The 16250-nt window shown below is 40.6% G+C and overlaps 1 protein-coding gene across 2 annotated transcripts in view; it reads right to left on the bottom strand.

The window, feature by feature from the left end:
* Positions 1-2754: 2754 nt before the first annotated feature.
* The window catches only part of LOC138743479 (ran-binding protein 17-like), a 726783-nt gene continuing 713287 nt past the window's right edge, over positions 2755-16250 (bottom strand). For both annotated transcript variants that reach the window (XM_069898924.1, XM_069898925.1), the window contains 3 exons: positions 14808-14906; positions 4999-5126; positions 2755-2939 (listed from right to left, as the gene is read on the bottom strand). In XM_069898924.1, coding sequence (XP_069755025.1) covers positions 2837-2939; positions 4999-5126; positions 14808-14906 — 330 coding nt within the window. In that variant the 3' untranslated portion in view covers positions 2755-2836. The remainder of the gene's footprint in view (positions 2940-4998; positions 5127-14807; positions 14907-16250) is intronic.

The raw sequence follows: 16250 nt of genomic DNA, 5'->3' as shown, positions 1-16250 counted from the left end.
GATAGCAGAATTGTGATAAATGGATATAAAAGGTAGTGACATCAAAACAGATATGACAGGGTCTGAGGTGGCAGGAAGTGTAAGCCAGGTTGTCAGGGGATCTATGCTGGATACAGTGGTTAGTGCAGCACTATTACAGCGCCAGTGAAATGGCTCGAATCTGCTGCTGTCCACAAGGACTTATCCACTGTGATCTGTGTGGGGTTTCTCCTGGTGCTCCATGTTCCTCCAACTTGGTTAATTGGGCAGCACAGCTTTCATGGCTGTATTGTTAAAATCAAAATGAAATTAAAATATTGTTGGACAGCTTATTCCCAGAACTAAAGATAGAGAATTTGATGAAGGGAAGCGAACAAAATGGACAAAGCTCTTGTGAAGTTATGGAAAAGGCGGCAAAGCTCTCCCTCAAGATAAGAGCAGACCCTTTCACAAGATACAGTCACCAGTGTCACAAAGGTGAGAGGAAGCACCACAGGAGAATGAGAACATATCCCCAGAAAAGTTAGATCAGAATCTCCATAGCTCAACTTGGAATGGAGTCCAATGAAGCTGTTCAATTCAGTGAAGATAATTGCGGCTGGCGGATTTTGTCTGACTTTTATAAACTTATTTACCATGTGAATTTTTCAATCTCAGTTTTAATTTCAGCTGCCAATGGCAGCATTAACTTCTCCCAGGTTAGGAAACATTTAATAAGATGCAGAATGCAACTCCAGCTGCCTTGTTTCACGAGTTAAACATGGAAGTCTGACAATGTTGGGGTCAAGAACAATACACAAACATGCTGGAGAAATTCAGCAGGTCACACATCCATAGGAAGGAAAAGATAATCATTGAGTGGAATGGTTAAGTCAAGGCAGTTAATTGGAAATAAAATTATCTTGTCCTCTCCCTCCTCCCACCTGCTTGTTTTTGCTTATTCCTGATGAAAAGCCCAGACCTGGCACATTGGTCACCCTTTACTTCCCATGTGAAACCTGCTGAGTTTCACCAGTATGCTTGTAATTGCACCCAGAGTGACTGCTATGTCACTGAGTGTGGCCCACATCCTGTCACCAGGGGTTGGGAAGAGTAGGGGACATAATATTGTTCAGGTCAGTGGTTTTATCGTGCTGCCAGCGAGTGATATCATGTAGCTGGGGATGTTCAGGCTGAAGATCTCCCCAGGTACTTGAGGGGATGTTGAGTAAAACCACGAGTTATTCATGGTTGGTGAATTAATAGGAATGGGGAAAACATCTTAAAATTTGAGAGTTGGTAAGGCTGCAATGTTATGTACTTCCCTGAGCTCATTTGTTTGAGCTGCTCTGATGTGGATTTCATTAACACATGATAAGCATATCATGGTTATTGTAGCAGTTAGTGCGACATTATTATAGCTCTAGTGACCTGGGTTCAAATCTGTTGCTGTCTGTAAGGAGTTTGTACATTCTCCCCTTGACCTATGTAGGTGTTCCCAGGGTGCTACTATTTCTTCCCATCCTCCAAAAGGTAAGAAGTTGTAGGTTAATTGGGTGAAACTGGGAGGCATGAGTTTCAATGGCTGGAATCGGCTTCTACCATGTTGTAAAAAAAACCTCCCAAGCTGCTCCCTGGGGAAAGGAGAGGAATGTAAAAAAAAATGGAGAAGCTCAGCAGGTCAAACAGCGTACTTTATGTAATAAAAATAAAAATGCATGACCAACATTTCAGGCTTGAGGCCTTCGTAAAGATGAGGAAACATGGGTTGGAGGGACAGGGTGGGGAGCAGCTGGCAGCTTCCTAGCAGAGATACCTTGATGAAGAGCTCAAGTTCATATCACTGGCTATGTATCTTTAGCTTTGCTAAAGTACACTGTTGAGTTTCTCCAGCATTGTGTTTTTACAGGTACCTAGTGGAGTGTTTCTGAGGGAGAAGGTTGATTAGCCCATCCCAGATAGGTAGAATGCTAGAATTGTGTGTGTGTGAGAGAGAGTAAGAACTTGTATCTGTATGTGAGTAGATATGAGTGCAAATTCATGTGTGAGTTTGGATGTGTATTAGTGAATGTGTAAGAGTGGACATGTTTGTCAACATGCATGAATGTGTGTGTGTGCAGATCTCTGTATATGCTGGCATATTGGTGTGTGTATGTACTAGTAATTGTGATGTACCTAGATGTTTGTATTTGAGTATATGTTTGCAAGATGCAAACATCTGCATATAGGCACACAAATGTATGTGCATAATTCATGAGTGGAAATGCCTTATGCATATTTGGATGTATATGTATCTGAGTAAAGTATGTTTGTTGTGTATATATGTTGTGTATGTATATGTGCGTGTGTATGTGTTCAATTCACTATTTATTGAGATAAGAACTATAAGCTTCAGGGTCAGAAAGGTCATTACACATCTCATCATGGACAGCCTCATGGCAATGGTGACTGATGAATGCTAGTAGGTCCCTACTGATAATTCAGAGGGGCACACTGTTATAAATAAAAGGGCCATGACAAGCAGGGATGGTGATTTATATGCCACAAAACAGGTAGCTTGGATGAAAATTTTCAGCAATGGGATGCTGATGTGGGGCTGACAAGTTACTGGAATAATGAACCCATTCTCCTAGAATCCAAAACCTGCCCATTGAGAAGGGTATTGCATTGTACCCAACCCTAGCAAAGGCACTGTACTTGGACCAGCGAGGAACAAGCAACAGATGAGACATTAGCTCAGATACAAATCCATCTGAACTTCGGATATTTTTCGCACTTTCCAATCTCTAGAGATCATTATTGCCACACAATGAAAAAGACATTTATTTTGTAGGTGGTCAGAGACAAACTGTCTTAACGCTCACTGCAACTCTTCCCATCAGTTCATCATATCGACAGATCTCACAGGGCAACCGGCTGGTGAGCAAATGCGCAAAGTCTCACTCACTTCACGTTTAAACACTGACACATTCTGTGTAAACCTGAAAAAGGAAAGAGGGCAAGATGGGTTCTTCATACTTCCGTTGAGTAGGAACACATTTCAATATTTAAAGTTGGAAATTTAATTGGGGGATCGACAATTTCAGTGGCATCAGATAGGAACTTAATAAGGGTTGATTGGTAGACGCTGTTGGAAGGTAAAGGACCTCTCCAAGTGGGAGACTTTTTAAAGTGAGGTGGGAAGAGCATGTTCCTGTTAGATTGAAGGGCAGTTATGTACACTTGGGTGACGAATTGAGCAAGAAAGAAAGAGGCAGACACAAGGTATCGGCAACTAGGAATATGTGAGACACTTGAGGAAAGTATAAGTATGGTTTAGAAGGAGATTAGGAGGGCAAAAAAAAAGGGCCATGAGATATTTCCGCTGGGCTCTCCTGATCCCAGAAGATAAAATAAAGGAGAGCCCAGATGATTCTTTAAGTATTTAAAACTAAAAATAAAGCTGGGGAGAGAGTGGGTCCCCTCAAGGATCACTGGAGTTATCTATATGTGGTGCCTTGGGAAATGAGAGAGATCTTAATGAACATTTTTTGCCTGTATTTAGTGTGGAGTAGGACAGAGAACTTAGTGGGCTCAGGGATGGCATAGTGATATCCTGGAACATATCAACTTTACAAAGGAGGTGGTGCCAGAGGTCTGGAAATGCATGAAGGACCTGAACAAGTGTATCCTAGGATGTTATGGGAAGCAAGGGAAGAGATTGCTGGAGTATTGTGTTCAGTTTTGGTCACCATTATACAGGAAAGATGTTATCAAACTGGAGAGAGTGCAGAGAAGATTTCCAAGGATGTTGCCAGGACTCGGGGGCCTGAGCTATAGGGATAAGTTGAGCAGGCCAGGCTTTATACAGAGCTATCCAAAATCATGATGGGAATAGATCAGGTGGACACAAAAACTCTTGTCCTGAGTAGGGGAATCAGTAATCAAAGAACATACGTTTAAAGTGAGGGAGGTAACTTTTTTACACAGTGGGTGGCGGGTGTATGAAACAGGCTGCTGGTATTATAGCAATGTTTCATAGAAAAATGGACAGATACATGGATAGGATGGCTTTAGAGCAGAGGTTTTCAAACTTTTTCTTTCTACTCACATACCACCTTAAGCAATCCCTATGCCATAGATGCACTGTGATTAGTAAGGGATTACTTAAGGTACTATGTGACTGGAAAGAAAAAGTTTGAAAACCACTGTTTTAATTGTACCTAACTGACTCGTTATGTGCACAGTTTCATAACTCCAAAGGAAATGGGTCAATGACAATTTTTCTCAAGCAAAATATTTTGGTCACAATTGGGTCTAGAGAAGTGGTTTAGAAGAATAAGGGCCAAATCCAGAACAGGTGGGACTAGTGGTATATTTAAGTTGGTGTGGGCAAGTTGGACCAAAGGAGCAGTTTCCACCCTGTCTGAGTCTGACACTAAGAGAGAGAGAGAGAGAGAGAGAGAGAGAGAGAGAGAGAGAGAGAGAGAGAGAGAGAGAGAGAGAGAGAGAAAAAAAACTAGAATAGATTTGATGGGGCAAACGAGCTCCTTTGTTGTCAAAAGAAAACAAAAGAACTATGAAAAATCTTGCCTAGTTATCCCTTTATGCCAGTGACCACTCATATAAGATCATGGCAAGGTAATGATCATGCATTAGTGGTATATTAGCCTCTGGGTTAATGGTCATAGAATTTTACCAAATTGAAACAGGCCCTTCAGCCCAACATATCCATGCTGTCCAGGTTGAGTTCCCAATCCAGTCCCATATGTCTGCAGTTGGCCCATATCCCTTTAAACCTTTCCTATCCATGTACATATCTAAATGCCTTTTAAACATTAAGATTCCTTTAGCAGGGTGCTCCATGCACCCACCACCCTTAATCTTTTTTAAATCTCCTCTAGGTTTATCCAGTGCTCCTTGGGTAATTACAGAACATGTTTTGTGGTATTTGGTCTTCAGATAGGGATATAGATGTGCAGATTCATAAATGTTGATTATAAGTGAATTGAGAGGTCCATCCAGATTATGTAAAGATACCACATCAATATTGCTTGTTACCTGTCTCTGTTCTTGATGAGCAAGCTCTGATCCACTCCTTCCATTAGCTTCCCGAAGCATGCATTTAGTGCTTCCTGCTGTTCAGGGTCCTGGCTGGTTATCAGGTTGCTTCTGAATTCATCAAAATACTGCAACCAGAGGGACAAAGTGATCAATGTGAAATGAGTTTGACTGCATTAAAATGGTAACTGTCTTTACTGAATCAACTCAGTGCCCATACCTATATAAAGTCACAGAATTTACAGAAGTTTAATGAAAATCATTGTAAAAAATTTGCTGAAAGTAGCTTCTAATTCTTATTGACTCATTCCTCCAAGTCCAGAATGTCTTCCATAGTCATTGAACAAAACTCTGTATGATCACACAGAATTTCCTCAAAATATCACCTTGGTACTGTTACGAGTCCAGAGGACCCCAAAACCCAGCAGTAATAGAAAATCAACAAGACAATGGTTGCATAAACAAAAGTTGCTTTTAATTTTCTTTAAACATAAAAACAAGATCAAACTTTAACTTATTACTATTACCTTGACTTAACTTATCTTAACCCCTTCTAATTCTCAGTGGATGTGTATATAATGTGTATATGATCAGGAAAGTTCTTTGTTTCACAGACCGATTATTCATGTCTCACTTCTCCAAGTTCACCGACATCAGGCAATTCTTATACTGTACACAGAGTTTAACATTTATAATTTCCACCAGGTTTTGGTCCTTAAAGTTGAATGGTTACCACTCAGGAAGGTTCTTGTTGGTTTCGGGGAGAGATTCACTGCTCTTTGGACACACACAAATTGATTTCCTCCAATCAGTCACTTCAATGTCTTTCTGAAGAAACTTGGCCCATCACGGGTTTTCCAAATGATAACCTCTTCTTCTAGATCACCACAGAGTTCCTCTTGTTTCCCTTATTTCAGGAGAAACACTCTCACCAGCCATTTCCTCTTGTAAGGACTATAAGGGGTTTGAACAGGCTGAACTCAGAACTCACAACCCATCTTCAAAATGGGGTTTTCAACAAGCCTGTTAGCTTGGCATGTTGCAGCCTCATTCCTACTATGGAACTGATTTTTTTCTCTCTCTCTAAGACAGTGGTTCCCAACCTTTTACTTTCCACTCACATACCACTTTAAGTATTCCCTATGCCATAAGTGTTCTGTGATTAGTAAGGGATTGCTTAAGGTGGTATGTGAGTAGGAAGGGAAGGTTGAGAATCACTGCTCTAGACCCAATTATTACTGAAATATTTTGCTTGAGAAAAATTGTCATTGGCCCATTTCCTTTGGAGTTATGAAACTGTGCACATAACAAATCAATTTGGAATGATTAAAACAGTGGTTTTCAAACTTTTTCTTTCCACCCACATACCACCTTAAGCAATCCCTTATTAATCACAGAACACTTATGGCATGGGGAATACTTAAAGTGGTATGTGAGTGGAAAGTAAAAGGTTGGGAACCACTGCTCTAAGAGAAGAATCCTGTTTGTTTTTTTTTTCTCTCTCTCTGCTTGTAAAAACCAGAACCAGCACTCCCAAGGCTCCAGACCCAAGCTTTGAAAGATCTTTATCAGCACTTTGAGCCCAGACTTTTCATTTGCACCTGCTTTTGAAGTTCTTTCCAAAGCAGTTCCATTGTCTTTGTAAAATCACTGATGCCTGAATGTGTAGGTTCAGCAAAGCTCTTGCATTTTAAATGAGATGTGAAGTGTATCTGTTAGTGAAGTGACCAACACTAAACTGCCACAATCTATCTCTATTAAAGACATATTTATGTATAATATAATATAATATAACCCATAACAGTACCAAAGAATTGAGATTAGAAATCACTAAAAATAACATTCTGTTCAATCAAAGTTCCATTGAAATTTGGCATAGTAGAGTGGAAAACTTCATCGCCCAGTATTTCTGCATTGCATTATAAAGATTCTTTGACCATGAAATGTTGAGTCTTTTATTGTGATCTCAAATGCTACTTGCCATGTTGAGTGTTTCTCCTCAGTTTCTGTTTTTAAATTTAATTTAAATTTAGATACAGCACGGTTACAGACCCTTTTGGCCCAAGAGCGTGAGCCACCTAATTACACCCTTGTGATCAATGAACCTACCAACCCCATATGACTTTGGAGAGTGGGAGGAAACAGGAGCACCTGGAAGAAACCAATGCAGACTCAGGGAGAATATATAGACTCCATCCAGATGACAGTGGATTTGAACCCGAGTTGCTGGGGCTGCAATGACTGCTTTTCTAATGATGGTGGCTAATTTTGTTCCAGCATCTAAAGGCTTTTGACTTTCATGTCCATCCCTCTATCTTTACCAAAGGAACCTGAGATGTTTTATGAGTGTAGGAGCAGCATATGAAATATTCCCGTCTTGAGTAAAGTTAGAACCAGCGTATGGTAGTTAAAGACAAGGTGGAAACATTCAGTCAGTCAGTAGTACTAGTGGTCCACCTTGGCTTCCTCCTGAGTTTCCCATCGTCATAGATGCCACTCTCCAGCCAATTCAATTCATGCCACTTGACACAAAGTTGAGAGTACCGGATATAACAATGGCCATGCAACCAAACAATACTGAAGATCCGTGCACCACAAATTACTGTGCCTTTATCTGTGCCACTCCAGTACAGTTACAATGTGACAAAAAAGTAAAGCCAACCAAATTTGGCTAAATGCACCCTCTTCCCCCCCCCCCCCCCCCCCACCCCCATCATCTCTTCTCAGTCAACAGCAAAGTGCTGTAAGGGATCATATTCCAGAGGTGAGGTGAGAGTGACTGACTGCCTTGATATGAATGGAACCACTGACCAACATCAGTAACTGAAGACAATGGGCATCAAGGGGAAAACATTCCAATGGCGAAGACTGTACTCTCAGAGAGGAAGATGGATGACAGATGAATCATCCCTTATTATCTGAATTTTGAAAATTAATTGTTCATAACATTGGGCTGTAGACTGCCCAGGCAGAATATGAGGTGTTGTTCTTTCAGTTTACGTTATGTTGGGCCTCATTCTGGCAGTGGGGCAGGCCCTGGATAGACAGGTCAGTGTGGGAAATGGGAAGGGGAATTTTAACAAGACAACATAGTAGAAGCCCATTCCAGTCATTTAAAACCCATGCCACCCAATTATTTTAAATTAACCTAAAAACCCTGTACGTTTTTGATGGGTGGGAGGAAACTGAAGCACCAGGAGAAACCCCACGCAGGTCATGGGGAGAACTCCTTAGAGAGAGCGCAGATCACTGGCATTGTAATGGTGTTGCACTAACCGCTACACTAACCATACTGCACAAAGGTTATTTGGAAGCTGAGCTCAGAGTTACAACAAGCACGGTAACATTCCTGTGGGCATGGAGATGCTCAGAAAAGAGGATCAGGCTCCAGGGACAATAGAACGCTAATAGGTTGCAGGTGTTTCCCTGGACAAGCTGTGATGCTTGACTGCTCAATAAACAATATGATAGTATTCATCATTTATAATTTAAAAAAAATTTAGACATACAGCATGGTGGCAGGCCATTTCGGCTCATGAGCTTGTGCCGCCCAATTACACCAATTAACCTATACCCCTGGTATGTTTTGAAGGGTGGAAGGAAACCAGAGTCCCTGGGGAAAACCCATGCAGACTTGGGGAGAATGTACAAACTCATTACAGACAGCACGGGATTTGAATCCCGGTCCCGATCGCTAGCGCTGTAATAGTGTTGTGCTAGCCACTATGCCAAACAAGCTGTGACCCAGCAAGGGGTTGACATTCTCATGAGATGTCCTGGGGAACAGACAGAGAAAAAAAGTAGAAATTGTGGATTCATTCTTGTGAATTTTGGGAGTTGCCTTATTACAAAATTGAAATATAAAGCTTCACTGCTCTGACACTATCTGTAATATATAGTGTCGTCAGTCAAATTAATTTCTAATGCTGCACTTATTTTTCAATACTCCCCCATGAATTGTGGTGAGAGGACCTATGATAGTTTATAGAGAAGGAACAGAACATAGGCAGGTGCAATCGGACAATTGGTTGTTTCACTTTTATTAAGACAAGGAAAGCATCTAATACTGTCCTTCAATTTCTAAGGAGAAAACTGTGGCTTTATTAAAAACTTAATCATTGTGGCAACCTTGCTGCAAACGTCAAAAAAATACTTGGAATTGGAAAAGGAATGCCTAGTAATCTGCTGCTTGTAATGGGTAGATCAATAAAATGGTACCTCTTGTCACAAAGCAATACCAGAGCTTGTACTACTTGCATTTATTAAAAGTACTCTTTCCAACATTCTTAATTGCTTATATAAAATATCCTGGAATTCATCAGAGGGGTAATCTGCAAATGTAAGCCACTAATTAAAAAGGGAATAAACAATTTTATTGTTTTGTTAAATACTTATGAAAAGTACCTTAATCATTATTATAACAATACATTCAGGATAACGTTTTAAAAATGTTGTGTTCCTAAATAGTTTCTCCTGCATCTTAAATTTGCAAAGACAAAATGAAATATTTATCCCTTCTGCAAAACTGAGATTCAATGGGATTTCTACAATAAAACTGCAATGTAACCAACTGAAAAAATTGCCAGATTAAAGCCTGTTATAATAATTTCCAATTAAGTGCAAGAATTATTAATCATTTGGGGGGCTCTAGATGTTTATTTATATTATTAAATGTATTCATTTCTCCACAAAAAACACTTTTGCATATACCTCAATAGGTTTGTATAAATGTGACCTTAAGATTGGTCTCATCATGAAACAGAACAAGTTTTTAGATCAATGAAAAGAATTGTACCAAACTTGTAAAGGTGAGTGCCAAAACTAGAGGGATACAAAGGTTAAAAAGCTGAATAGCTCATCAATATTGATGAGCATTATAAAACTATTTTTAAGTAAGGCTGTATCATCTACAGCTCATGACAAATTAAATTGATAATGATGAGTTTATTGTCATACAGATTGTACAAGGTATAGATGAACCAAAATTCTCACTTATAGCAGCCGAACAGGTACTAGTAAAGAAAATTTATGAGCAAACTAATTGAAAGAAATTAAAGACAAAAAAATACATAACAAAGATAATAAATATTCACAGTAATTCTAGTGCAAAAATGACTTGCAATTTAATAGATACCAAAAAAGAATTAATGCAAAATTGATCAACATTCCAAGAGGAATTCTAGATAAGGAAACCTTAGATTTGTGCAGGATTTAGAGAGATTTCCTTGCATGTGGAAGGACCTTTACTGCCCAATTCAAACTCAATGTCCACACACAAATACTTTCCCATGGAGGTCATTGGATAGTAATGCAATTGGTTTTGTGAATATGACAATTTCTTAGGTGAAATCAGCAAACGTAGAACTAACCAAGAATTTAACAGATGCTTGGTTTTAATCCGCACATCTCAGTCTCATATTTGAGAAGGTACCGATACTGGGATGGTCCAGAAGGCTATTTTAAATGGGATTTGGTTTGAGTTAGTCAATTGGATACAAAGTTGGCAGAAGACAGGGGGCGGTAATGGAGAGTGGTTTTTCAAATTGGATGTCTGTGACCAATGACCAATGGTGTGCTACAGGGATCAGTCATGGCCTATTGCTGTTTATTTTATAGTAATAATTTGGATGAGAATGTAGGTGGTGCCAAAATTGGAGGTGAAGTGGGCAAAGATTACAACAGAATTTTCATCAATTGAGTCAGTGAGCCAGAGAAATGCAGATGGAGTTTAATTCAGGTAAGTGTGACAAGTTGCATTTTGGTAAGTCCAAACAAGACAGTACATATACTGTAAATGGTAAGGCCCTGAAGGGTATTGTAGAATAGAGGTACATAATTAGAAAGGTGGTGAAGAAGGAGCTTCATCGGCCAGCACATGAAGTACAAGATGTGGGTATGGACGTATTTGGAGTATTGTGCACAGTTCAGCTCACCTGACTTTTGCAAGGATATTATTAAGCTACAAATGCTGCAAAAAAAACAAACAAACAGGAGGATATTATTGGGATTAGAGGGTTTGAGTTAGGAGAGATAGGTTAGGGGTATTTTTCTAGCAGCTTAGGAGGCTAAGGGGTGTATAAAATCAGGAAGGGCATGGATGTGGTGCAGAGTCAAAGCCTTTTCTCAGTTTGGCAATGTAAAAGTAAAGAGCATAGATCCAAGGTGAGAGGAGAAAGACTTAAAAGGAATCACACAGAGCTGCCAGAGGAAGTTGTGGAGTTTGGTGCCTTTACAATACACACAGACAGGGAAATTCAGAGGGGATATGGGTCAAACACAAGGAACTGGGATTGGTTTAGATGGGGAATGGAAGTATAGAGGCTTGGGCTGAAGGATCTGTTTCTGTGCTGGATAGCTTTGGACTCTGATTCTCTTCATAAACCTCACAATGAAGAGAGTGATATGCTTCTATTTCATTAACCCACTGATTTTAACTTTGAGCATATCCATGAAGACAGGTAATCAGTGGTAGGCTGGGGTGATGAGGCTAGCAGAGTTTTTTTTTAATGAGGAGCTCCCTGCAATAAATGAAGATTGGAAGTTGTTTTGTGCAATTTCTGAGCAGTATCGACTGCTTAACACCTTTTTTCAGAGATTCAGTGAATAAAGGCTGGTAGGCATGTGAAATAATATTTCTGCCAATGGTCTGCGTGGTTATAAGTGTCTGTTTGGTGCATTTCCATTCCCACTGGTTTCTACCAGTTAGCATCTAGAATAGATGAATACAGTGCTCTGAAAAGTTTTATTGAAGAAAAAAACTTCATACCAAGATGAAAAGACCAATTTTCTGGTGTGGATTCAAGCTTGTGGCTGAACCATGGTTAACTCTCACATTAACCTTTGACCTTTTGGCACCTGGTTCAGGCATGGGGAAGCACCTGGTACCTTGTGAGAAACACCAGCAACTTCAAACAGTTTTGTTAATCGGAATGGATTGTTTTTTTTAGAAAAGGGAAAATATTACAGCCTATTTTATTTATATCCAATGAAGGATGTTGGCAAAGCATGGAAATCAGATATTTTTTATGCTGTAGACAGGGGATGATTCATTGGTTTATGCAGGTTGGAAATTATTATGCCACCAAATATGTGAAAGATTGCAGTGATCCATAAAGTATGATAATGCAATGTCACCTACTATTGGGAAACACTGTCTATTCTCTGTCTCTCACTTAATCATTTTAAAAGTAGTGCTATCTTTCATTGCACTTGGGTGCAAATCACCATAAAGCAGATAATGTTAAAGATACTGAATCCACCATGACAAAACTGGGTCATTTGAAGGAGGTGAATGATGAGCCATCTCACATCGCATTTACATTTATTCTCCTTCTCTTCTATCATAATCTTTTCCTTTTGCTTCTTTTGGCTGAAGAAAAAGAGTTTATCTGAAAGTCATTTACATTTCAATCTCTGTATTTAGCTGTACCATGCATGGCTCTTTGCTTCTTCTGGCCATAAAGAATGGACTGTGAATATTCCTTAAAAACAGCATTTGACAGTGAATGGAGGAATTATACAGATGTTAGTTCTATGATCAGTATTCTATTTTATCCTTTGCCAACACACAGGCTCACAAATAGGTAGGGTTCCCTGAATGCAATCTTAAAGAAACTCACCAGGGGGGCATTCATTCATGAGACAGATGGTTATGATTATGGAGGGAACCTCAGTCAAACTAGGTTTTATTCACGTCCGCATTCACTACAAGGTGTCACAGAATAGTTGGATAAAGATCAGGGTCAACTGTGGTGAGGTGGAGATAGTATGCTACTTTAAGCTCCCAGGGGCAAACATCTCCATTGACCTGTACTGGTCCACTAATGGATAAGAAAATGCACCAATGCCTCTACTTCCTCAGAAGCCTGAGGAAATTCAGCATGTCACCAGCATCCCTTAGTAACTTCAAGAGGTGCACCCATGAGGGTGCATCACTGTGTGGGACTGCTCCATCCAAGACCACAAGAAACTGGAGAGGGTTATGAAAGTGTCTCAATCATCACACAATTTCCCTCCCTCCATTGACTCCATCTACACTTACCGTTGCCTTGGAAAAGCCGGCAACAAATTAAAGGACTCATCCACCCCATCCGTACACTCTTCAACTGCCTCCCTCAGGTAGAAGATTCACAAGTATGAAATCAGATTAGGTTATTTTCCTGCCATTATCAGACTTGTATATGATTCTCTAAACAGTAAAGTTATGTTGCCTTTCATTGCAAGGTGGAAGGGACCTTCAATGTATGCCTTCTTCAGACAATGATCCCGGTAGATTATTGGTGGTGGGGTGGGGGGGGGGGGAGAGAGGTTGTTTCCATGGTGGGGAGAGAGGTCGCTTCTGTGGCGGGTTGAGAGGGGAATGAGATTGGGGGGGAGAGAGGTCGGTGCTGCCATCAGGGGGAGAGTGGGGGGCCACAAGATGCTACTGCAGCTAATGCCGCTCTGGTTCCTCTCTCTATTCTGTCCATTGGGCTTTCTTACTTTAATTTCTATATTTGCCTCAACTTTCCCACTTGCAACAGTACCAGTATGGGCCCAAATCCATTCAATAACAAATCTCCCTGCCAGAATATTGTTCCCCCTTCAGTTCAGGTGCAATCTATTCCACTAAAACAGCTCATCTCTGCCCCAGAATAGATCCCAATGTTTCTAGAATATGAATCCTTCCCTCCTGTCCCATCTCCTCAACCACACATTCATTTGCCCAATTCTCCTAGTCTATTCTCACTAGTGTATGGCGCCGGGAGTAATCCAGAGATTACAACATTGGAGGTTTTGCTTTTTCATTTTCAGTTGAATTCTGTGCATTCATTCTGCAGGTCCTTATCCCTTTTTTTTACTGTGTCATTGGGACCAATGTGCACCATCACCTTTGACTGCTCCCTCTCCCACTTGACAACATTCTGTAGCCTCTTGGAGAACCAAAGACTCCAGCACCTGAGTGGAAATACATACCATCGTGGAGTCTCATTCACAACCACAGAACCTCCTGTCCATTCCTCCAACTATTGAGTCTCTTCAAACTCAGTCTTCTCAATTCATTAAAAGAAATAACGACACAGTATGATAGAAACCAATTCGAGCCTATGAAAATGATGTTGCCCAATTACACTCAATTAACCTATCAACCATGTACGTTTTTTTGGAAGATGGAGGAAACCGGAACAGTCAGAGAAAACCCATGCCGGTCAAAGAAATAATGTACAAACTCCTGACAGCCAGCCCCGGATTCGAACCCAGGTCGCAAGTGCTGTAATAGCGTGGCACCAACTGCTAGGCTAACCGTACAAGCTCAAGCTTTGGAAGAAGATGAGAAGAATCTTTATACATAACTCTTGATGAAAGTGTAACAAAAAAACCCACGAGGGACACTATGGATGTTGGAGACCTGATAATTGAACAAGTTAGGTGGATGTGATGATTGTGAAACAGGCCGAATAGAATGGATGCTGAAGATCTCAAAAGTGAGACAGAATTTTTTGTTTTGCACTACCAATAAGTGGTAATTTTGCCTCACCCGCAGAAAAAAAGAATCTCAGGGTTGTATGTGATGTCATGTATGTACTCTGACATATCTGAAATCTGAAAATGCTGGAAATATTTAACAGTTTAAGCAAAAACAGTCATTTTTTAAGTTAATTTCATCAAAATGGTTATATTTTCTAGATTTTGAGAGTTCCTGACTGGAATGCAATGATCATTTGAATCCTGAATGCCATCATGAGATTGTAAATAAATGTTTGCAAAATTAAAGAAGGAAATGCCAACAGCAGTCCTTATCTGAGTGTAACTCTAGAGTGAAGCCTTACCTTCTTGTTGAGAAGAATCAGTCCTAACAATGGACGTGACATTGACCACTGATTCCTACAGTCTTCAAATATAATGCAATTCATTAAAATGGACAGCATCTGAAAGGAGAAAGAACCATGGTTAGAAGGCCGAGTTGGCTGATCTTGCAGCAGTCTCACCATTGTTTCACTTTGGAGGGGACGAGACTTGCCATGAGAGTGGAAGCCCTTAAAAGAACTGGTAAAGGGAGGTGCTCAGTATGAGAATGGTCAATTAACTATAGCCAATAGAAGGAAGGGAAGCTCGTGGAGTGGCCATTATGGGAGTGGCCCAATACGGAAAGTGGGACTTGGACACTTTGACTGGAGGCTTTGGCGAGAAGAGGCAAAGGGAGTGGCACTGGTTTGGCAGTGACAGGCAAGATATTTGGGTGCCAAGGCATTGGTTTGAGAGATTATGATGAGGACAGGTAAGGTGTTTCCTTATCCAATAGTAAGAATAGTGGGAATGGCAGCCAGGGCAATGATATGCTCCTTTTGTAGGATGTGGGAAATCAAGGAGATCTCAGTGTCCCTGATGACTTTAACTGTGAAAAGTGCATCCAGATGTAGCTCCTTACAGAATGCATTAGAGAACTGGAGCTGTATGAATTCCAGATCATTCGGGAGACAGAAGGAATGATACGAGTTACCACCTAATCTTGGAGGCAGGTAGCTGGGTGACCATCAGGGTACCTCTGTGGCTGTTCCCCTCAATAACCCATACACATTTTTGGATACTGTTGAGGAGGACAACCTACTAGGGATAAGCCACAGCAAGCAGTTCTCTAGCATGGAATATGGCCCTTTGGCTCAGAAGGCAAGTGGGGAGAAAAGGCTAGCTGCAGTAGTAGGGGGATTCAATAGTTCGGGGAAATGATAGAAGATTCTGTGGATGAGATCAAGACTTCCGGATGGAATGTTGCCACCCAGGTGCCAGGGTCAGGGATGCCTTGGATCGAGTCCAAGGCATTCTCTTTTTTTAAAATAAATATTTTATTTAAAATTTTAAGCCACATTACATTCAAATATAATAATTCATCTACAAAAAACAATGTGGTATATAGAGTCCAAGGCATTCTCAAGCAGGAGGGTGAGCAGCCAGATGTCATCGTCCCCATTGGGACTAATAACGAGGGTAGGAAGGATGAAAAATGAGTTCAGGGACTTAGGTGACAAGAACTTCATGATTGAGATCTCAAGATTTCTACTTGTGCCATACACTAATGAGGTCAGAAATAATTAGATAATACAGCTTAACACATGGCTAAGGAGCAGGTGGGAGGGCTTCAGACTTTTGGATCACTGGGCTTTCTTCCAGGGAAGATCGAGCCTGTAACGATGGGATGGTTTGCATTTGAACTGGATGGGGACCTATGTGCTTGCGGGAAGGCCTCTGCCCTGAGGTTTTTAAACTAGAGTTGC

The sequence above is a fragment of the Narcine bancroftii genome, chromosome 9 (genome assembly GCF_036971445.1).
Source record: "Narcine bancroftii isolate sNarBan1 chromosome 9, sNarBan1.hap1, whole genome shotgun sequence".
NCBI classification, from domain to species: domain Eukaryota; kingdom Metazoa; phylum Chordata; class Chondrichthyes; order Torpediniformes; family Narcinidae; genus Narcine; species Narcine bancroftii.
Note: the sequence above shows the minus strand (reverse complement) of the source record. Positions and strands in the feature narration are given on the sequence as shown.